The sequence below is a fragment of the Arachis hypogaea genome, chromosome 19 (genome assembly GCF_003086295.3).
Source record: "Arachis hypogaea cultivar Tifrunner chromosome 19, arahy.Tifrunner.gnm2.J5K5, whole genome shotgun sequence".
NCBI lineage: Eukaryota > Viridiplantae > Streptophyta > Magnoliopsida > Fabales > Fabaceae > Arachis > Arachis hypogaea.
Window position 1 is genome coordinate 101,121,876 of NC_092054.1, and position 23,476 is coordinate 101,145,351.

At 30.9% G+C, this 23,476-nt stretch overlaps 1 protein-coding gene across 1 annotated transcript; it reads left to right on the forward strand.

The window, feature by feature from the left end:
• The first annotated feature begins 20,405 nt into the window (after positions 1–20,405).
• Positions 20,406–22,775, forward strand: LOC112778557 (uncharacterized). Its single transcript, XM_025822865.3, has one exon. The coding sequence runs from the start codon at positions 20,406–20,408 to the stop codon at positions 22,773–22,775; it is 2,370 nt and encodes a 789-aa protein (XP_025678650.3).
• Positions 22,776–23,476: the final 701 nt, after the last annotated feature.

Below are 23,476 nucleotides of genomic sequence, written 5' to 3' on the forward strand. Positions count from 1 at the left end.
GGTTTTTATTGTGTTTTTTAGTTTTGTGTTTTTTAGTTTTGTTTTGTATTTTTTTGTTTGAAAATTAGAGTTGATTTGGCAAGATTTTATTGGTTGATTCTAATATTTTGCTAAGTAAGCAATATTGCTGACATGGCGTTCGTAGAAGAAGAGGAATAGCTTCAAAGTAATGTGAGTAAACTTGTGTATCTACTTTTATATATTAAGAATAGATAAGAGAAGAATAGTAACATTGCCATAGATAAGTCAAACAGAATAGATCTTAATAAAATAAAGATCTTAAACAATATCATACATCATACAAAAAGGAACTTTGAAAAAAAAAAGGATCTTTGAATGCAATAATAAACATAATCATAAATAAAAAAAGATAAAAGAAGAACAATCATGATCACACTTTTCATTGCACTTTTCATTACTTTTTCTCGTAGCTTTTATGGAAGGTATTAAGCTCAAACCGGTATAAAAGGTGGGAGTCCCCTTCCCTTACCGAAGGTTCTTATCCCAAACATTTTGGCGATCACCTTCCCTTACCGAAGGATCATCTCGATCGATCACCTTCCCTTACCGAAGGATCATATCGATATCTTGTCTTTGGGGGTCACCTTCCCTTACCGAAGGATCATTCCCTCAGTTCAATTTACAATCAAGGTTATTTAGACATACACAAGAAAAGAGTTATATCAACAAAGATATCTTATTATATAAAATTGATGGGAGTCTCCTTCCTTTACCGAAGGTTCCCAAAAGTTTGCCGATCACCTTCCCTTACCGAAGGATCATCTCGATTATCTTGTCTTTGGGGGTCACCTTCCCTTACCAAAGGATCATTCCCTCAGTTCTTTATGCACATAAGATTTTTATTATAATGCGTAATGCGTATGAAAGGAAGAGACATTATATCATGACATGTAATGCTGACATCTATATATGACATAAAAATTAGCATAAAACCCCTACCTCAAGTGAAGTTCCGCTAGGTATTCCGATGCAAATAGATGCAGTTTGTTAGTGAAGAGAGACTTGTTTCATGGCTAGACTTTGTGTATACTAGAATGTTTTGTATAGAAAAAGGGAATAGATTGAGAAAGGAAGGATCAAATAGCTCTTAGGTATGTGCAGATTATGTTAGGAGGCATTTAGGTGAAATATTCAATCTGAATTGTCACTTTGTGAGCCCTATAAATTTTTATACGTTTAGAATTTGGAAATAGCTATTAGAGACAAATTTATATAAAATTGAATTAGCTTTAAAACGAATCTTAAACGATGTCAATCGGATAACTACAGCTTGAGATATTCCTGAAATATTGTTAGTATATCAACCTGGCTGATAAGAGCGCGATTTTCTACTATGAACTTGTAACAGATTTATCTACCTAATTTAATTTGAGTTTGATTTTATACTGAACTTAAGGAATAGAGCTAGTATTATTATCTTTTTATATAACTAAATATCATTCAAATATAATAAATGTAGAATTAATTATGACTATATTTTAAAAGGTTGTTTATTGTCGGTTAGAGATTTACTACCACTGGTGTTTTCATATGTTTAATTTTAAATTCAAATCTTAAATCATTACCATTTTAATTAATTAATTAGTTATAAAAAATGACTTGATTCAAAAAGTTGGGATGTTACAAATGTGGGTTTATATGATGAAATCCACTTAAATCAATCCAAAATTTATCATCAAATATGGATTCATCAATTCCCCCACACTTAAACAATAGCATGTCCTCATGATAAATATAATCAAAGAAGAAGGGTAAAAAGGAAAGCAACTTATTCAATGCAACTACGTTCACGCATGCAACTATGCTATATACTATCTATATCTATCTATCTTTAATGTCCTATTGATTTGGTGAAAACAAACAATCAAATTTCCAAGTGAAAGTATCGATAAGAAGTAGCTCAATGCAATCAAAATCTAAGGAATTGATTCAACTCATCAAAAAGAAGCAACTTGCAAGAATGCATGATAAGAAAGGTGGAGACATAGAATTGAGTAATTGAACCCTCACTAGGTGTGTATACACTCTCATCACTCGGTGTTTAGGGTCAATTCACTCAAATCTCCTCTAATCATGCTTTCAAGGGATTGCTTTTCATCTAACAATCAACAAGTATTTGATGCATGTATGCAAGTATCATGAGGTCTTTAAAAGGTTGTAATGGGGTTGGAGTAAGGGTAAGATGAATATATGGCTAAGTGGACTAAAAGATTGAATCTTTAATTAGCTTAAGTATTTCACTCAACCTATATCAACCAAATCACAAAAATGCATTCTAACCACCCATTACTTCTTTTCACACATACGTTCATGCCTTAGTTTCTATTCAAAACACATATGTATTTCTTATTCATTTTTTTTCTTTTTCTTTGGGATAACTTTTGTCCCCTCTTATTTTTTTTTCATTTCATTTTTTTTCTTTCTATTTCTTTTTTTTTTTTCTGTTTCTATGACAAATGCATATGGTTAAAGCAAATTGAAAAATGAATGTGCACCCATTTTCCAAATTTTCAATGAATACCTAAAACAAATATTTTTCAATCACTACCAATTTTTTCCAACATTCCCCCACACTTAAACGAAACACACACCTTAACCTAAGCTAATCAAAGATGCAATTCAAGGTAATTCATGGTTTTTCGCTTAGGGTTGTGATGTGCTAATAATTAGAACAAAGGGAATTAAAAGGCTCAAAAGGGGTTAACAAAGGTAGATACAAGGGTAAGTCCATATGGGTGAGTGATTTTAATTCAAAAATGGCCTCAATCATGCTAAATGCATTCAAACATCAAACATTAGAAATAAAGAATCAAGCAAAACCAAGATTACAATCATAGAAGGAGCATAGCACACAATGAACAAAATTATGGTTATAATGTGTAACCACTTATTAAAGCTCAAAAGCTCACAAGATATTTTGTTCTATCTCTCTTCTATGTTCCACAAAAATTCATTCAAGCAAGTTTAAAAACAATTTTCCAAATCAGTTCAATAGAATGCCCTAAACAAAATTCTTGGAAAATCCTTGTTGTTTTTCACCAAAATTATTTTCTATATATATGATGTGATGGATGCAATTTTCAAAATTCCTAGTTCTATTCCTAATTTTCAACATTGCAAAAAAAAAAACTAACATGAACAATTAGGATAAGATTGAACTAGGTACTATACTATTCACATCATCCAATCACAACTTCTATCTATAACATATATACTAAGAAAAAGATGCAAAAAATACAACATGTAATAACTATGGATGAACTAAGATATATGTACTAGAGGAAAATGCAATGCAACAATCAAAAGCACTCTAAATATCTACAAGAAACATAATAAAAAGAAACAAAAATAAAGTGCAAAGTGTTCGGGAAAGAAGGTTTACTCCCCAAAATGATGAATCCTCCCCTACACTTAAGCGTTGCACGGTCCTCCATGCACGAATGCAATTCAGGGAGAATGTCTCTAAGTTCCTCCACCCTCGGTTGGCGGATGCGGGGGCTTGGGTTGTGTGGAAACCGCCAAGTCCAATGTACACTCGGCATCTCCATCCTCGGTTTCCTCCTCCTCTCCCGGCTCCTTGCCTTCATGTCTCATCTTCAAAAAGAATGAATAAAGTATAATTAGAACTCATATGGCAAGTAGCACAAAAGGTAAAGGAGCGAGTAATTAAGCATCTAATTGAGGAATTTTGCATAGTGGTGTGGTATGATAGAATGATGAGCCATGTGTGTATTCCAATTATGCGCACGGTTAGAATACACACAACGACCGATTAAAATGGCATCCACACAATCAAAAAGTAAGAATGAGTTTCTCAATTAAATGTCTTAAGATGCAAGTAATGGATGAGCATCATTTAAGCACATGCAAACTTAGGCAACTACAACAAAAGTGAATTGAATATAGAAAATATTGGATATTGAAGTTGTGCAAGTGAAAGAGCAAAAGTGATATAAATTAGCACAACAACAATAACCAATGCAATGATGAAAAGAAAATTACTTATTGATCCTTATGAAAAATCAAATAATCACATGGTTAAGGTGTTTGTTACAAAAGGTGACAAACTTGATAGAATCAAGTTAAGTCAACTCAAACAATTGCAAAGCATTAACAAGAAACAAGGACCTTGTGATGTGATTATATTGACTTAGAAACTATGATGAACAAGCAATTCAATTCAATTCACTAAATTCCATGTGCACTCATAAAAAGTTCACCTAATATGCAACAAAATGTACATGTGAAAATCCAATTAGGTGCTAGTAATTTAAGAAAAAGTATAAGTGAAACTATGAAATTCAATCAACAAACAACCCAATCAACATCAAATAAACACTTGCAATTTATTTAATTACTAAGATGAAAAATAAAATGCAAAGAAAACTAAGTAAAATAAGTAGAAAAACATACAAAAAGCAAGGTAGGGGAGGGATGGAGGGGGGGTGGAAGTGCGTTAGGGCTTAAGGAAAAGCACAAACAAAATTTTGCCCAAAACAGCACTTGTGCGTACGCACAGGTATGTGTGCGTACGCACACAAGGTGGAACAGGGAAGGGTGTGCATATGGTGGTGAAGGTATGTAATCATTGTGAAACCCACTATATCCTTGATTTGGGTGTGCATATTGGGGAATGTTTGGCTCATTGTAGTATAGAGGAGGTTGCTCCTTCCAAAATTGGTGCTCCAATCCCATAACGCAATCCAAAATTGAAGTTATCAAACCCTACAAAATGATCACAATCAAACTCCAAACCAAGAGGGTGATAACTCATAGAGAAAATAGAAAACAAAAACCAAAGACATCAATTAACAAAATAAAAAAATCCTAATTACCAACAAAAAGTAAACAAACAACCAAAAAGAATCTATTCACACTATTCACATATTAACAACAACCAAAACTATAACACTCATGGTGCTAGTTCCCTGGCAACGGCGCCAAAATTTGATGTGAGACCAAATTGTAGGATAGGAATTTTACAAAGTAGATTGGCGTTGTAAGTATAGTTCCCAACCCAACAATTGGCTAACAATCAAATTATTATTCTAAAGATTGTCACAATTCAAAGCAAATGTAAACCGAGAGTATTTAGACTCCCGAGTTGTTCTCCCTAGGAACTAATGCCGATGAGTGCATACAATTTTGATTGTGAAAAGCAAGGGGTTTCAATGTTTGAAATAAACCATTAAAGAGATAAAAGAACAAGACAAAATTGCAATCAATAAAGTAAAAAAGGAATTAAAGAACTATGTATGTAATATAAATAAGTAAGACTCAAATTGATGGGAAAAGTGGTTTAAACATGGATGAAACCTTGACTTGGGATGAGTCATGGAATCCCTTCCTTGCTATAACCACAACTATGATAATTGTGATAGATTAATCTCACTAATTCAACCCTTAACATCGAAGGATAAGTCAAGTGAGCATAATTGTTATTAATCCACAAATCCTAGTTAACTTACCAAATTAATTGGTAAAAAGCTAGCGTTAGTGGAAACAATAACAACTAACAACCCAAGAATTATCACTAAATATTGGAAATTAGGACTCTAGTAATCCATATACTCATTTTTTTTTCCCAAGCCAAGGGGTGGAAATTACCGCATAACTAAGATTGGCAATTCATCAAACACCAAATATGCATAATCATAAAATATGGCAAAATTGGAAAAATAATGAAAGCTATGAACCACAAATGATAACAAGCAACCAAGGCAACTCAACAAACATATAATAAGCACCAAACATCAAATTCAACAACTAGAAATCCAAAATTATAAACTATGCATATATTGACAAGAGAAATGAAAATAGATGAGAGTGTAGAACAAGTAATGTAATTAAAAGAGAAATTAAAGAAATACTTACAATGCAATTTCTATAATCCAAAATCAAACTTGAAGTATAAAATGCTACAAACCCTAATTAAACCTAAGAGAGAATTTCCTAATCTACACTACTCCTACTCCTACTATGTGTTTTTTCTAATCTAAAGTGTGCTCCCATTTGTTATGTGTTGTTGCTCCTTCATATAGCCCTTAATTTCAGCATCCAAGCCTTCAGAAATAGGCCAAAAGAGCCCCAAAATGTGAGTGCATGTGTATTTTCAATGAAGGCACACACTGGTTCCTATGTGTACGCATAGGGAGTTGTGCGTACGCACACATTGCTGTGTACTTCTCCTTTGTTTTCTTCATATTTTCTCTCTATGTACATGCTTCCTTCCACTTTTGCCTTGCCAAACTTGCCTCTAGGACCTAAAATCACTCAACAAACATGTCATGGCATCGAGTGGCATAAAAGTGGGATTAAAATCACTAATTTAAGCTCAAAAATGCATGTTTTCACATTTAAGCACAATCTAGAGAGAAAACACAAAAGCATGCTATATAGGTGAATAAATGTGGGTTTATATGATGAAATCCACTCAAATCAATCCAAAATTTATCATCAAATATAGATTCATCACCAACCCCACTAACCAACTGATCAGTCCCTTTTTCAGTACTCCCAGGGGGTATTTATACTACTCCTATAACTAGAAAATGAAAAATACAAAAAGAAAAAGAAAATTACAATTGAAAATAAAAGATAAACTCATTAAAATGAACCATGTGCCTGGCGTGTGAGCGGCGTGCCACGCCCAGCTTCTCAGCTTAGCTTGGCGTGTGGTGCACGAAATTGTGATCTTCAATGGCGCCAACAACTTGGTACGCACAATTGTAATCTCAACTCTTTATCACAACTTCGCACAACTAACCACCAAGTACACTGGGTCGTCCAAGTAATAAACCTTACGTGAGTAAGGGTCGATCCCACGGAGATTGTCGGCCTGAAGCAAGCTATGGTCACCTTGTAAATCTCAGTCAGGCGGATTGAAATGGGTATGGTGAATTGATAATAAAAACATAAATAAAATATAAACTGGGATAGAGATACTTATGTAATTCATTGGTGATAATTTCAAATAAGCGTATAGAGATGTTTTTGTTCCTCCTGAACATCTGCTTTCCTGCTGTCTTCATCCAATCATTCCTACTCCTTTCCATGGCAAGCTTTATGTAGGGCATCACCGTTGTCAATGGCTACTTCCCGTCCTCTCAGTGAAAATGGTCCAAGATGCTCTATCACAGCATAGCTATTCATCTGTCGGTTCTCGATCATACTGGAATAGGATCCATTGATACTTTTGCGTCTGTCACTACGCCCAGCACTCACGAGTTTGAAGCTCGTCACAGCCATCCCTTTCCAGATCCTACTCGAAATACCACAGACAAGGTTTAGACTTTCCGGATCTCAGGAATGGCCATCCATGGGTTCTAACTTATACCACGAAGATTCTAATATCTCGGACTCGGTCCCCTGTATTAGATATCCAAGAGATACCCATTCAATCTAAGGTAGAACGGAAGTGATTGTCAGGCACGCGTTCATAAGTTGGGAATGATGATGATTGTCACGATCATCACATTCACATTGAAGTGCGAATGAATATCTTAGAAGCGGAATAAGTTTGTATTGAATAGAAAAACAGTAGTACTTTGCATTAATCCATGAGGAACAGCAGAGCTCCACACCTTAATCTATGGTGTGTAGAAACTCTACCGTTGACAATACATAAGTGATAAAGGTTCAGGCATGGCCGAGAGGCCAGCCCCCAAACATGATCTAAAGATGTTCCAAAGATGAAACTAAAGATGTGATCCGAAGATGTAAATACAATAGTAAAAAGTCCTATTTATACTAAACTAGTTACTAGGGTTTACAGAAATGAGTAAATGATGCAGAAATCCACTTCTGGGGCCAACATGGTGTGTGTTTGGGCTGAGCATTGAGCTTTACACGTGTAGAGACTTCTCTTGGAGTTGAACGCCAGTTTGTAACCTGTTTCTGGCATTTAACTCCACTTTGCAACCTGTTTCTGGCGTTTAACTCCAGAATGCAGCATGGAACTGGCGTTGAACGCCAGTTTGCATCGTCTAAACTCGGGAAAAGTATGGACTATTATATATTGCTGGAAAGCCCTAGATGTCTACTTTCTAACGCAATTGAGCGCGCGCCATTTGAAGTTCTGTAGCTCCAGAAAATCTACTTTGAGTGTAGGGAGGTCAGAATCCAACAGCATCTGCAGTCCTTCTTTAACCTCTGAATCTGATTTTTGCTCAAGTCCCTCAATTTCAGCCAGAAAATACCTAAAATCACAGAAAAACACACAAACTCATAGTAAAGTCCAGAAATATGAATTTTAATTAAAAACTAATAAAAATATACTAAAAACTAATTAAATTATACTGAAAACTATGTAAAAATAATGCCAAAAAGCGTATAAATTATCCGCTCATCAGTGTGCCACACGTGGCTTCCAAGTGGCACGCCTCCTTTCTTGCAGCTAGCTTGGCGTGCCACGCTTTCAAGCTCAAGTGGCACGCCCAAATGACTTCTCCCATCTTCCTCTCTGCAAACTTGAACTAGCGTAGCACGCCCAGAACTGGCGTGCCATGCCCTTATTGAATGCTTCTTCTTTCTTATCTGGTCAAATGAACTGGCGTGCCACGCCTAGGTCTGGTGTGCCATGCCCTCAAATAGGTCTTTCATTCTCTTCTCTGGACAGTATAACTGGTATGCCATGCCTAGGTCTGGCGTGCCACGCCCATTGCAATGCATGAATAAGCCCTTCTGGTCTAGTAAACTGGCGTGCCATGCCCAGGATTCAAGTGGCACACCCATGGTGTGAACAAAGTGATGCCAGGCCATCTTGGCTAGTTTTACTAGCCATTTTTTGTATGTTTTAGGTTAGTTTCATGCATTTTCTTAGGAAATAAGCAAGTAATTAGTTGAATATACTTTCATACCTTGATTCAAACAAACATTATGAATTCTAAACAAATTCATGAGAATAATGCAAGAGTTGAATGATATAATGCATGATGAATCATCTCATGATTAAGAGCAAGACTTTGATGTACTATGTTTGATTGATTTCAGATAATAAGAAGCAGAGAAGAGCCATGTTAGTGCCCTAATGTGGCCATTAACGTGGAGAAGAGGAAAGCTTGCAACGTTAGTGGTGAAGTTAGCACCACTAACGTCTTCGAAGGTCTTTCAAGCCCATGTTAGTGGCCCCGTTAGTGCCACTAACGTGGAAGAAAGAAGAAGCCCCAACATTAGTGGCATAGTTAACACTACTAATGTTAGGAGTGCCATCATAAGCCCACGTTAGTGGTATAGTTAATACCACTAACGTGGAAGAGGCGGAAGTTTGCAACGTTAGTGGCATAGTTAATGCCACTAACGTCTTCGAGCCAAGGTATGCCTGACGTTAGGATTTTTGCCAGTAAAGAATTTCATAAAAACAGTCGCGTTATAGATATAGTCTCTAAACCGACAGAAATCCCTTCGTACAAACATTTTGGTTGTCACAAGTAACAAACCCCTTTAAAATTGATAACCGAGTATTTAAACCTCGGGTCGTCTTCTCAAGGAATTGCAAGGAAGTATGTTCTTATTATTGGTTATGAAGATTGTAAATTGGGGTTTTGGAAGTAAGGTGGGAATATGTTATATGACAAGTAAAATAAAATAATAATAATAAAATCTCTTGGCAAGGTATAAGAAATTTGGAAGTCCAGACCAAGTTATCCTTATCAATGATAATGAAAATTGAATCTTAATTTCACTTAGTTAACCCTTACTTAAAGCAGAGGAAGGTCAAGTGACTAATTAGTTTGATCTTCAAATCCTAGTTAATTCCTAAGAAAAGATTGGGATTATTGAAGCTCAGTTCAATTGGCAAGATAACAATTAACAATTATGCTGTTGAGTTGGATAACTCCTGAGTTACTGATTTCTTAACCAAAACCAAAAGGGGAAAAGTAAATCTACTGGAATAAAAATGCCTTCAGATGGGAAGCAATAATCATGTAAATAAAAGAAAGCAATATTAAACTGAAATACCTCAAATTGCATTAACAAAAGAACTTAAATCTGACATAGACATGCATGGAAAAATAAATAAAATAAAGAACCTGGGATTGAGAGTCACTCCTAAAACTAAGAGAAGTCCTAAATCCTAATCCTAAGAGAGAGGAGAGAACCTCTCTCTCTAAAAACTACATCTACTCCTAAAATTGTGAATATGGAAGCCTCCTCATGAATGGATGCATTCCTCCACTTTATAACCTCTAGTCTGTGTTTTTTGGGCCGCAAACTGGGTCAGAAACAGTCCAGAATTCGCTGGTTTCGAATTTTGCCACGCTGGATTTCCGTCACTGCAACGCGGCCGCATGGATCAAGCGGTCGCGTCGCCTATCGTCAGAGGAACTATAGCATATTATATATCAAATCGAAGCCCCGGACGTTAGTTTTCTAACGCAACTGAAACCGCGTCGTTTGGACCTCTGTAGCTAAAGTTATAGCTGTTTGAGTGCAGAGAGGTCAGGCTAGACAACTTAGCAATTTCTCCAACTTCTTGCATTCCTTCCACTTTTGCATGCTTTCTTCCCATCCTCCAAGCCATTCCTGCCTTATAATATCTGAAAACACTTAACACACATTTCAAGGAATCTAATGGTAATAAGAGAGGATTAATAATAAGCAAATATAAGATCAAAGAAGCATGTTTTCAATCAAAGCACATAATTAGGAAGGCAAATGTAAAACATGCAAATAGTATGAATAAGTGGGTAAAGAGTTGATAAAATCCACTCAATTGAGCACAATATAAACCATAAAATAGTGGTTTATCAATGCCCACGTTAGTATAGGTTGTTCTCTTTTGTGTACATAGGTTGGTATAGGATTAGGTGGGATACATGAGCTAATCAAAGATCCAATCTAATAGCCCACTTAACCATATTAATCCTACTCTTACCTAAGCCCCATTACAACCCTCAAAAGACCTCATGATATTTGCATTCATTCATCAAATATTAGTTGATTGTTAGATGACTTGCAAATCTTTGAAAACATGATTAAAGGAGGATTGAGTGATTAAACCCTACACACTGAGCGATTAGAGTGTAAACACATCCGGTGAGGGGTTCAATCGCTCAATTCTATGATTCCATCTCTCATATTGTGTCTTCTTGCAAGTTGTTGAAAGTAAATTTTGCAAATTTCAAATCAAATCTTTGGACAATGATCATATTGCTATATTTGCTTTGTCTTAACCATAAGCTTTATTTTGGATTGACTGAGATTATTTTGTTTGTTCTTGCCAAACTCAATAAGAATCATAGTATAGATATAGATAGATAGCATTTAGTATAGTTGCATACATATAAGTAGTTGCATTGAATAAATCATTTACCCCTTCATTCATCTCCTTTGGTTGTGTTTAGCATGAGGACATACTATTGTTTAAGTGTGGGAGAATTGATGAGTCCATATTTTACGATATATTTTGGTTTAATATGAGTGGATTTCATCACATAAATCCACATTTATTCATCTAAATAGCATGCTTTTGAGATTTCTTCCTAATTGTGCTAAAAAGTGAAAACATGCTCTTTTGTGCCTAATTTAGTCAATTTTTTTCACTTTTATCCCATTTGGTGCCTTGATGTATTTGTTAAGTGATTTCAGATTTCCAATGCAAGTATGGGTTGAAGAAGTGAGAAAAAGAGCATGCAAAAGGGAAGAAACCATGAAAAAATAGAGTTTGAAAGTTCTAGTACCTGTGCGTACGCACAAGTATGCGTGCGTACGCACAAGGAAGATTTGCGAGCGACGCATACGCGTGACCCACTTTAGAAATGGGAGTGAATTTTGCGCAGTGATGCGTACGCGTGACTCACGCGTACGCATGACCCGAGTTACGTCAACTCATTAATTACAAATCACTAGGGGCGAATTCTGGGCCTTCAAAACCCAATCCAACCCATTTCTAAAGTTATTTGAGGCCAAAGTGAAGAGGAATGAAGGGGGGCAATTAGGGTTAGCTTTTGTTATGTTTTTTTCTTAGTTTCTAGAGAGAGAAGCTCCACCATCTCTCTAGAATTAGGATTTTAGCTTAGTTTCTTTTTAATTTCAGCATTTAGTTCTTGTTTTAGTGTAGTTTCATTTATGTTTCTATACTTTCTTATCTTTATCTTCTTCATCTCTTTTGTTATTTTCTCTTTTATGTCAATTTTCATGTTATGAACACTTTTGTTATTTTAATTCTAATTACTGCAAATTTATGTTTCCATGTCATTTATTGCTCTCTTTAGTTGTTGTTATGATTTTCTTGCTTTGGTAGCTTTAGAATTTATTTTGTTGCATTTTAATATTATTTTATTTTCATGCACACCAAGTGTTTGATAAAATGCTTGGCTTAGCCTTTACTTAGTTTTTCTCCACTCTTGGCTTGGAATTATTGACTTTGGTGTTCCTTGAGTCATTGATGTCCATTCTTGTTTGATATATTAGAGTAGTTAGTTGATTTGGTCTCTCTTGACTCTATGTGACCCCTTAGTGTTGACATAGGACTTAGGGATTGAAATTAACTATGCCTATTTGACGTATCTTCGATGTAAGGTTGACTAAGTAGGATTAACTCTTCATAATCATCATGTGTTTGTGGTCAATGGCTAGGATAGTTAGCCTTAACTCTCAATTACTTGCCAAGAGGTTTTCTTGCATTTTAAGTTTTCTTTCCTTGCATTTAATTGCTTTGACTTTTATTGCTTTGATGTTTAATTTCTTGCATGTTTAGTTTTCACACTCTTGGTTGAGAAATTGGGTGTTTGGGTGGAATTGAGTTGTGGATGTCCATTCCGCATTGTGTGAGAATGGTTTATTGGTTTGGTTTCTATTGATACTAGTCTTTCACTAAGTAATTAGTGAGTTGACTAGGACTTATGGATTGAGATCAATTACCCCTTTTTGACTAATTCTCAAGTAGGATTGACTAATTGGGATTAATTCCACACAATTGACATGTTTGTGGTCCATGACTAGGATAGGAATCCCAAATTCTCCAATTCTCACCAAGAGCCCCTTTTAGCACTTAATTTCCATTTTCATTGCTTTTATTTCCTTGACTTTAATTTCTTGCATGCTTATTTACTTCCTTGCTATTTACATTTCTTGCTCTCTTGCAATCTTTCAATCCCCATTTCCTCTCATAGCTAATAATTGTACATTTCATTGCAACTCCTAGGGAAGATGACCCGAGATTGAATTACTCTTGATCTTGGTTACTTTAGATTTAATATTTGATCTTGAGAATTCATTGTTGGTTTGGACTATGCTACCAACAAATTGATACTTGTTTTTGATTGATTCCAAACTATGCAAGAATTCTCATCGTCATCCTACTATTTGTGTATTCCTTGTGATGTTTTATATATGTTTGAACAACTAAGAAATTCCTTATACTGGCGATGGTGACGCTGAGGGCTGTTCTCAATGTGATGTTAATGATTGAATAATTGAATGATGAAAATGATTATTGATTGAGATTATTCGAGCTCTCTGGGTAGATGCAAGGGTGTGGTTCACCCCACTTACTCCAGATTGAGAAATTGAGAGTACTAGTATAACTGATGACTTGTATTGAGATTGTTGATATTTACTAAAACTGTTGAGACTAATGATGATAATAGATACCATTGAGACTGAATGTTGTTAATAATAATTGTTAGAGACTGATGAAACCGGAAGGACTTAATATTGAAAAATGAAGAATAATGACATTAAGAGAATTAATAGCTTAGTGTTGGAAAGAATTGGGATTAGAGATAGTTAACAAAGGCTGAGACTTAGTAACTTAACCCTGTTTAAATTTGAAAGATCCCTAGACTTAAACCTTGAATGATTGGAGTTTAGGATTGCTTAGCGGGTTCATATCTTTTTACATAGTCTCTATTTGAAATTATTACCCTACTAGGAACCTTCGAGTTCTCACCCGTTGTCGGATTTTGTTTTCAAATGCAGGACGTGATGCACCTCGTTGAGCATGTTGGATTCTCTTTAGAAGGCGAAGATTCCTTTGTATTTTTGTGCTTTGTGTATTTACATTCTCCAATGTTAAATATACACTTATATATCTCTCTTAGTGTATTATGCTTTCTAATGGACCTTGTCTTCGCAAGTTAAGACTAGTGTTGATATATATTTCCTATTGAATACTATATATATATATATATATATATCAACGTTTTATACCTACAAAGTTTCTAGTGTGATGTTATTATTTGTTCTGTCATCTTTTCTTACAGGATCCTAGCTATATTATTATCTTTCAAATATACGACGTATGTATTTTTTCGTTTTAGAGATTGTAATATCTCACCACCTCTGACTTACGACTATAACATAAAACTTTATGTAGTAGAATGTTAAATATAACACTTTTTCTAACAATAATTTTTTAAAAACATTATTAATTAAATAATCAAAAATTATTATTTTAATTTTAATAACACTTTTTAAAATATCATAACAATTAAAACCACCGTAATGTAATCCTATTAAAATCATCCTAATTAAAATAGACCATATATGATATATATAAGACCCAATATCGTATATGAGAAAATAATTAAAAGAAAAATTAGAAATAATAATAATAATAATAATAATAATAATAATAATAATAATAATAATAATAATAATAATAATAATAATTTAACTGCTGGAGATAGAATTTGGCATCAATTATTATATGTGTAAATGGTTAAATTAATCCTTAAAAAATCACTCATTTTTAAATTAGTTCTTAAAAAAAATTTTAATCAAAAAATTTTAAATAGTCATGTTAATTTTTTTGTTATTTTTTTTATTGATGATGTCAAAATTTAATAGCATAATACGTTAAATAACATCACAATACACACCTAAAAATTTTAATGGAGGCCACTCAGATAAAGACGCTTAAAACGTCTTTTTTTAAAGATGTTTTTATGTTGTGTTTTAATTGGTTTCTGTATAATTTATTTGGTGTTTCTCATCACATATTATTAAATTTCTCAAAAGATTTTTTTTCCAAAAACAATAAAAAGCATTTAATTTGGACTATAACAAAAAAGATAATAGATTAACTATTAGATTTTTTTAAAAGATTATTTACATAAAAAAAGATATCACATTCATCAAAATATATATATATATATATATATATATATATATATATATATATATATATATATATATATATATATATATATTAAACAAGCTCTTAAAATTTTTATAAATAAAAAAATAATTAATTTTTATTCGTATAATATATAAAATAATTACTATATTATTATTATATTATAAATTAAAATTTACTAATTTAAATTTTATTTTTATTTTTAATATAAGCATTAAAAATAAATAATTTTTTTATAACAAGTTGTAATGTAACAAAATATATATAATATTAATTAGTTTTTAAAAAATTCTAAAAAGATGGTTTTTTTAATAAAGTGTTATTAAAAAATTAACATTATAAAAACTAATTTCAACCAATATGATATAATAGGTTATTAAATATATTTAATACAAAACACATTGAATATAAATTTTTATTGAGTTTAAATTTTAAATAATTTTTAATTGAATTTCAAATATTTTTATTTTAAAGAGTTAGAATATTTTAACATCATTTTTTCGTATTTTTATAATTGAGTCTTTGATTTTTTAAATTATAAACTTTATTTATAATTAAGAGTAATGTTTTAACACCACCAATTAGTCACACATATAAAAATACAAGAACAATTCAATTGTCATAATTATAATCTAACTTTATAAGCAATACAATACAATGAAACTATATATAATTAATATAACTAAGTTTTATCTACATCTATAGTCACATTTCATAAATAATATAATTAAATTATATTTATGTTTATATTAAAATATGAATAAAAATACAAAAATATTATCAGGATGGTTTTCGTTCATAATTTTTTTATTATTTTTGTTGTGAAAAATTTAATTATTTTAATAATTAATTATTTTTTAAAAAAGATAATTGAATAACACAAAAAAAGTCTTATTAAGAGTAATTTATTTATATATGATTAAAAAATAATTAAATAATTATATATGGTAAAAAATTAATATTATTAAAAATAAAATTAAAAATCATGATTTTTTTTATTCTTTCCAAAATTTATCTACAAGTAATTCTATAAATATTTTATGATGAATAAAAATATTAAACTCGTACTAAAATTTATTCTAATAAAATTTATTTTTATTCTACTAAACGTTAAATAAACTATTGAAAAGAATTTTGTTTCCTCCATTAGAGAAGAATGATAAACTTCCATACTTCTATTATGTTATAGCAATAATTTGGCCTGTTATTTTTTAATAATAATAATAATAATAATAATAATAATAATAATAATAATAATAATAATAAATAAAAAAACAAGTATATCACAGTAAAAAAGGAAGCACGTCACCAAATAATTTATCATCCGAATTATATGTAAATCAAATTGATAATATGATGGCTAATATTACAAAAATCGATAACAAGGTTAGGGACTTACAAAACCTTTCTTAAGATCATAGAAAAAAAAACGTTTATATTTGTGTGATATATGAAAATATTATCATATTATTATTATTATTACATTATATATATATATATATATATATATATATATATATATATATATATATATATATATATATATATATATATGAGCAAAAAAAGTCCAATTGTTTTAAAGTAAAATTATCTTTTAATATTTGATTAAATGTTCTTGTATTTAGTACTTTTTTTTTTTGGCACTTCCTCTTAGTTAAAAATATAATCATTATAATTTTTTAGTTATTATTGCTAGGGGTGTTTACAGATGGGATATGGCTGAAATTTCGATCCAATCCGCACTAAACTCATTAGATCAAATTCGATATTCGCACTTTTTATGTTTGGATCAGATATCAAATATATCCATAAAATAAAAAATATTAAAAAATTTTATTTTTATAAAAAAAGTCAATAATTTTTTTTGCTTACTTTTTTAAACATATTTAATTCTATCTGATTAGAGTGTGGATCCGATTCGATCCAATCCAATTACAGATCAGATCACATCCTCAAATTACAGATCAGATACGGATAAATACTGTGGATTTGGAAAACTAGTGAACCGGACTAGTACCGGACCCTGGTCTGGTTTGGTTTACTCCTTAGACCGTTTAAGGAATAAAACCGGTGTGAATCGATAAGAACTGGTGCAAACCGAACTGGTCTACTTGAACCAAGAACCTTGGAGCAAAAGCAACCTCTACTTGCCACTTAGCCATTACACTTCTAAATATTATATTTGACAAATACTAATTATATAGTATACATAAATATCTAATTTAATTTAATTTTTGTTTTTTTATTTTTAAAATTAATTATATTTTAATTATATACCATTATTAATATAAATATAAATTTCACTAAAAATTTATTAATTTACTTGATCTATTTTATTGCTAGTATTGTGATTAAGGTTATTTGTTTGATGTTAGTATTAAAATCTACTGATATTATAGTTAGATGATAGGCTTTGTGAATTAATTATTTTTTTATTGTGTCAAAATAAGATACTATTGTAGTATTAAAATTTTATGGTTTTTTTATATTAGTTATTTTTAGAAGTTGAGACTTGATTCTTCATAAAATGTTAGTGAAGATATGTATTTCAAATTTTAATTTTAAGTTTTTAACTATTTTATATTTTATATTTACGTGAGACCAATTTTTATCGGTCCAACCGATAAATAAATTATTCAATTATTTTTTAATCATATATAAATAAATTACTCTTAATAAGACTTTTTTTGTGTTATTCAATTATCTTTTTTAAAAAATAATTAAACTTTTCACAACAAAAATAATAAAAAATTATGAACAAAAACCATCCTGATAATTTTTTGTATTTTTATTCATATTTTAATATAAACATAAATATAATTTAATTATATTATTTATGAAATGTGACTATAGATGTAGATAAAATTTAGTTATATTAATTATATATAGTTTCATTGTATTGTATTGCTTATAAAGTTAGATTATAATTATGACAATAGAATTGTTCTTGTATTTTTATATTGTGACTAATTGGTGGTGTTAAAACATTACTCTTAATTATAAATAAGGTTTATAATTTAAAAAATCAAAGACTCAATTAAAAAGATACGAAAAAATGATGTTAAAATATTCTAACTCTTTAAAATAAAAATATTTGAAATTCAATTAAAAATTATTTAAAATTTAAACTCAATAAAAATTTATATTCAATGTGTTTTGTATTAAATATATTTAACAATCTATTATATCATATTGGTTGAAATTAGTTTTTATAATGTTAATTTTTTAATAACACTTTATTAGAAAAAAAACCATCTTTTCAAAACTTTTTAAAAATTAATTAATATTATATATATTTTGTTACATTACATCTTGTTATAAAAAAATTATTTATTTCTAATACTTATATTAAAAATAAAAATAAAATTTAAATTAGTAAATTTTAATCTATAATATAATAATAATATAGTAATTATTTTATATATTATACGAATAAAAATTAATTAGTTTTTTATTTATAAAAATTTTAAGAGCTTGTTATATATATATATATATTGTGATGAATGTGATATATTTTTTTATGTAAATAATCTTTTAAAAAAATCTAATAGTTAATCTATTACCTTTTTTGTTATAGTCCAAATTAAATGCTTTTTATTATTTTTGGAAAGAAAATCTTTTGAGAAATTTAATAATATATAATGAGGAACACCAAATAAATTATATAGAAACCAATTAAAACACAACATAAAAACATCTTTAAAAAAAAACGTTTTAAGCGTCTTTATCTGAGTGGCCTCCAATTTTAATTAACTATTATGATATATATATATATATATATCCCATGTGAATCTTTGTCAACAGTTCTCACATCAAAGTGATCTCAAAAGATTCACATCTTCGATACAAGTTATGAAAATGAAATGAATATATATCTGAATAACTACAAAATTGGGCTTAATTAGGGCACACTATACGGCATGGAAACTATATCATCAACTTAAAGCACAGCATGCTGAGTAAGCATCATGCACTTTCAAACGCTAAGGACGGTAGGTAACATTTGTACGAAATATTTATTCTCTTATTAATATCTAGAGATTTTTATTATTATTTTATATTGTGTGTTTCTTTCATAGTTTCATATATATATATATATCGTTTTCTTCAGAACATGACATTAATTTCCCTTCTCTCTATGGTGCATGTCCAAAACAGACCAAAAAGTATATGTTGACACTCTTTTTTACTTGCATTTTTTTTCCCTCAAAATCTTTCTTCTCTCACACAGAACGTTCTGAATTTTATGTCTTATAGGTATGATTAATCATACACTGTACTATTCAATTTTCGAAGGAATGTTATATATACAAGTGAAGGTAACATTATTATACGTACCGATGATCCAGATTGGACAAAATATGTAATATAAATAAGAAAAGCCAAATTCATTATTATTATTATTATTATTATTATTATTATTATTATTATTATTATTATAAGCGGGTGTGTGAGTGTGTGAATTGCTTAATTATGTCTTAGAGTGAAAAAAAGTAATAAAAATATAAAAAACAAATAAACACACACACACACAACAAACCAAGAGAAATTAAATAACAAGAAAAGGACAATGCTTATGAAAGCAACCTGTCTTGTTAGGCCAAAAATACTTGCGCGGACCAGGCACGGACCCACCTTCATGAATGGGGGGGCACTTGCCCCAGTGACATTTGATATTTTTAAACTCAAAAAAAAAAAAAAAAATATATATATATATATATATATATATATATATATATATAATATGCCCCCACTTTAAATTTTAAATGACCCCACTACAAATAAACTAAGCCCAATTATTAAAAGTCTAAGTCCATTTTATCTTTTTATGATTTTGACTATTAGTTAACCTAATTAAATTTAGTCTTCTTCTGTTTTTAAATCCTAGCCGTCACTCATTTATTCTCTTAAACCCTTTTCTTGGTTTCATATTTTCAATCTTCTTTTTCTATTCCTTGTCTAGTGGTCATCTTCTCTTCATCAAAAGGTAAATTTTAAATTCTCTATTTTATTTTATATAGCTCTCTATGACTCTATGTATCTTTCAATTTCATTGTTTCTCTTTTTGATATTTTCAATTGCAAATTTTAATTCAAACAATTATAGTTTAAGTATTAATCTATTTTTTATTCTTTTCATGAATTTATATATTTTATTTTATTCTCAATTTAGTGATCCTTATTATTTATTTGTTTATCTTTCGTTCTATTCTATTATATGTAATTAGATTGCATATAAATTTTTAAAGTGAATTGATCAATTTACTAATTTAGAATATATATTTTTATTTTTAGAAATAGTAATGGAGAAATATTTCAAAAGAAAGCTACCACTAGAATCTGAAGTCACTCCATTAGTCTCTTCTAATAAAAAGAAGTTCTTAGAATTCAATGTGGAAAGTCTGGTAGCTGATCCTGGACAACGACCCAAAATTTCAAATTATGATCCAAATAACAGAGATGAAGTTAGACGAGCTTATTTGCAAAAAGGTCCTTGTCAACCAAGAGAACATGATTTTCCACAAACATATTTTGGAACTTCTCTCCGTAGATTTAATGCTGATTGGTTTGATGAATTTGGCAATTGGTTGGAATATAGTATTTCAAAAGATGCTGTATTTTGTCTTTGTTGCTATCTTATGAAACCTGATGGTGCGAGTGGTGATGCTTTTGTAAAAGAGGGCTTTTCAAATTGGAAAAAGAAGGAGCGATTACAAACACATGTTGGAAATCATGATAGTGCTCATAATCAAGCTCGAAGAAAATGCGAAGCACTCATGAAGCAAAAACAACATATTGAAGTTGTTTTTCAAAAGCATTCAGACCAAGCTAAAAGAGATTACCGAACTCACTTAACAGCAACAATTGAGTGCATTAGGTTCTTATTGCGACAAGGATTGGCCTTTCGTGGTGATGATGAATCGCACAATTCAAATAATCAAGGTAATTTTTTGGAGCTTCTTGACTTTCTTGCTCAACATAATACAGAGATTGATCGTGTTTTCAAAAATGCTCGTGGAAACCTTAAGCTAGTAGCACCTAAAATTCAAAAAGATATTGTTAGAGCTGCTGCAAGTGAAACTACTAAAGTTATTATTGATGATCTTGGAGATGATTTATTTGCTGTTTTAGTTGATGAAGCTCGAGACATCTCTGTTAAAGAGCAAATGGCTGTTTGTTTGCGGTATGTGAACAAAGAAGGGATTGTAATGGAGCGATTTCTTGGCCTTGTCCATGTTTCTAGCACAAATGCGTTGTCATTAAAAGTAGCTTTGGAATCTTTATTAACAAAGCATAATTTAAGTTTAGCAAGAATACGTGGACAAGGTTACGATGGAGCTACTAATATGCAGGGGGAATTTAATGGCTTAAAAAGTTTGATCTTGAAAGAAAATGCTTGTGCTTTTTATGTTCATTGTTTTGCTCACCAACTTCAATTAGCACTTGTGGTTGTTGCAAAGAAACAGGTCGAAATTGCACTACTTTTTAATTTGCTTGCTAGTTTGTGCAATATTGTTGGAGCTTCTTGTAAACGTAAAGACATGCTTCGTGAAAGTCAAATGCAAAAGACAATTGTTGCATTACAAAATGGAGATGTTTCTAGTGGACGTGGCTTAAATCAAGAAACAACATTGAAAAGGACAGGTGATACTCGATGGGGCTCACATTATGGTACAATACTTAGCTTGATTTCTATTTTTTCTTCCGTGGTAGAAGTTCTTGAAGTTATTGAGGAAGATGGAAATAATCCTGAACAAAGAGCTGAAGCATGCCAATTATTGAATCATATTCAATCTTTTGAATTTGTATTCAATTTACATTTGATGAAAAGTATATTAGGAGTTACTAATGAGTTGTCTCAAGCTCTACAAAGAAGTGATCAAGACATTATAAATGCTATGACATTGGTTAAAGTGTCCAAGCAACGATTGCAAAGTATAAGAGACGATGGTTGGTCCTCTTTGCTCAACGAAGTTTTACTATTTTGTGATAGTCACAATATTCTTGCTCCAAATATGAATGATATATTTGTAACACAAGGAAGATCAAGGCGCAAAATCCAAAAGGTCTCAAACTTGCATCATTTTCAAGTTGAATTATTTTATCAAGTGATTGATAGACAACTTCAAGAGCTTAACAATCGTTTTACAGAGGTAAATACTGAGCTACTTCTTTGTATAGCTTGTTTGAATCCAAGTGACTCATTTTTTGCATTTGATAAGGAGAAGTTGCTTCGTTTAGCTGAATTTTATCCACATGAATTCTCTTCTACTCAAATTTTGGCACTTGATAGTCAACTTGAGAATTTTATATTGGATATGCGTCTTGATGATCAATTCTTAAATATAAATGGAATCAGTGGACTATCTCAAAAGTTAGTTGAGACAAAAAAGCATATTGTTTATCCATTGGTATTTCTTCTGTTGAAATTAGCTTTGATTCTACCTGTGGCAACAGCATCAGTTGAGAGAACATTTTCTGCTATGAATATCATAAAGAGTCGACTTCGTAATCGAATGGGAGATGAGTGGTTGAATGATTGTTTGGTTACATATATAGAAAGAGAGACATTCAATCAAGTTGATAATGAAACAATTATTCAACATTTTCAAAATATGAAAACAAGAAGAGAAGTACCTTCAAGATTTGAAGCGAAGAAAGTTAGCAGCTAATGTAATTTTTGGTTTTTTTTGTATTTGAATAATTAATGTGCACTTTTATATTTTTAAATTTAAATTAATATATATTTTGATAATAATGTGTATTATTTTTGCCCCCCACCATAAATTTTCTGGGTCCGTCACTGCTTGCGCCGCCTATCTTTAATATTTATTCTGGTACATATATAATATAAGATTTTTTTAATGATATTTTCGATATGGATTAATTTTAGCATACAAGCGTTTAACCCTTACAAGTGTTACAAGTTCTGAAACTTACTAACACTCTAAACGCGCTCCAATTGTTACGTACAACTCACGCGCTATATAACAGAACATTATATCAATCAAAATCAATTAACGCGCGAATAATATACTTTCTAATTTTCAAAAGATTTTGTTACCTTCTTCGTATCTCCTGCTAAGTTTTTCGTTCTCCTTCTTACGTTCTTCCCTTGTATTTTCGATCGTTCTTTCTTCTGTGTTTATCACTGCTTTGTTCGTCGTCATTCACCTCAGTTTCTCTCGCTGTAACTCTAGCTTCGTTGTATTTCGATTTTCTGGTTTCTGAAATCAAAATCTGAACGAACCTTGAAGATAATGGATGATTCAACCTCAGATTGTCAGCTCAATCAGGGCAAAGTGGATTTTGAATTTGAATCAAACGAAGTTCCTGAGGTTTGATTTAGATTCATCTAATAAAGATTAATCTG

Excerpts from the sequence above, each read along its gene's own strand:
- LOC112778557 (XM_025822865.3), top strand. The coding sequence starts at position 20,406 with ATGGAGAAATATTTCAAAAGAAAGCTACCACTAGAATCTGAAGTCACT.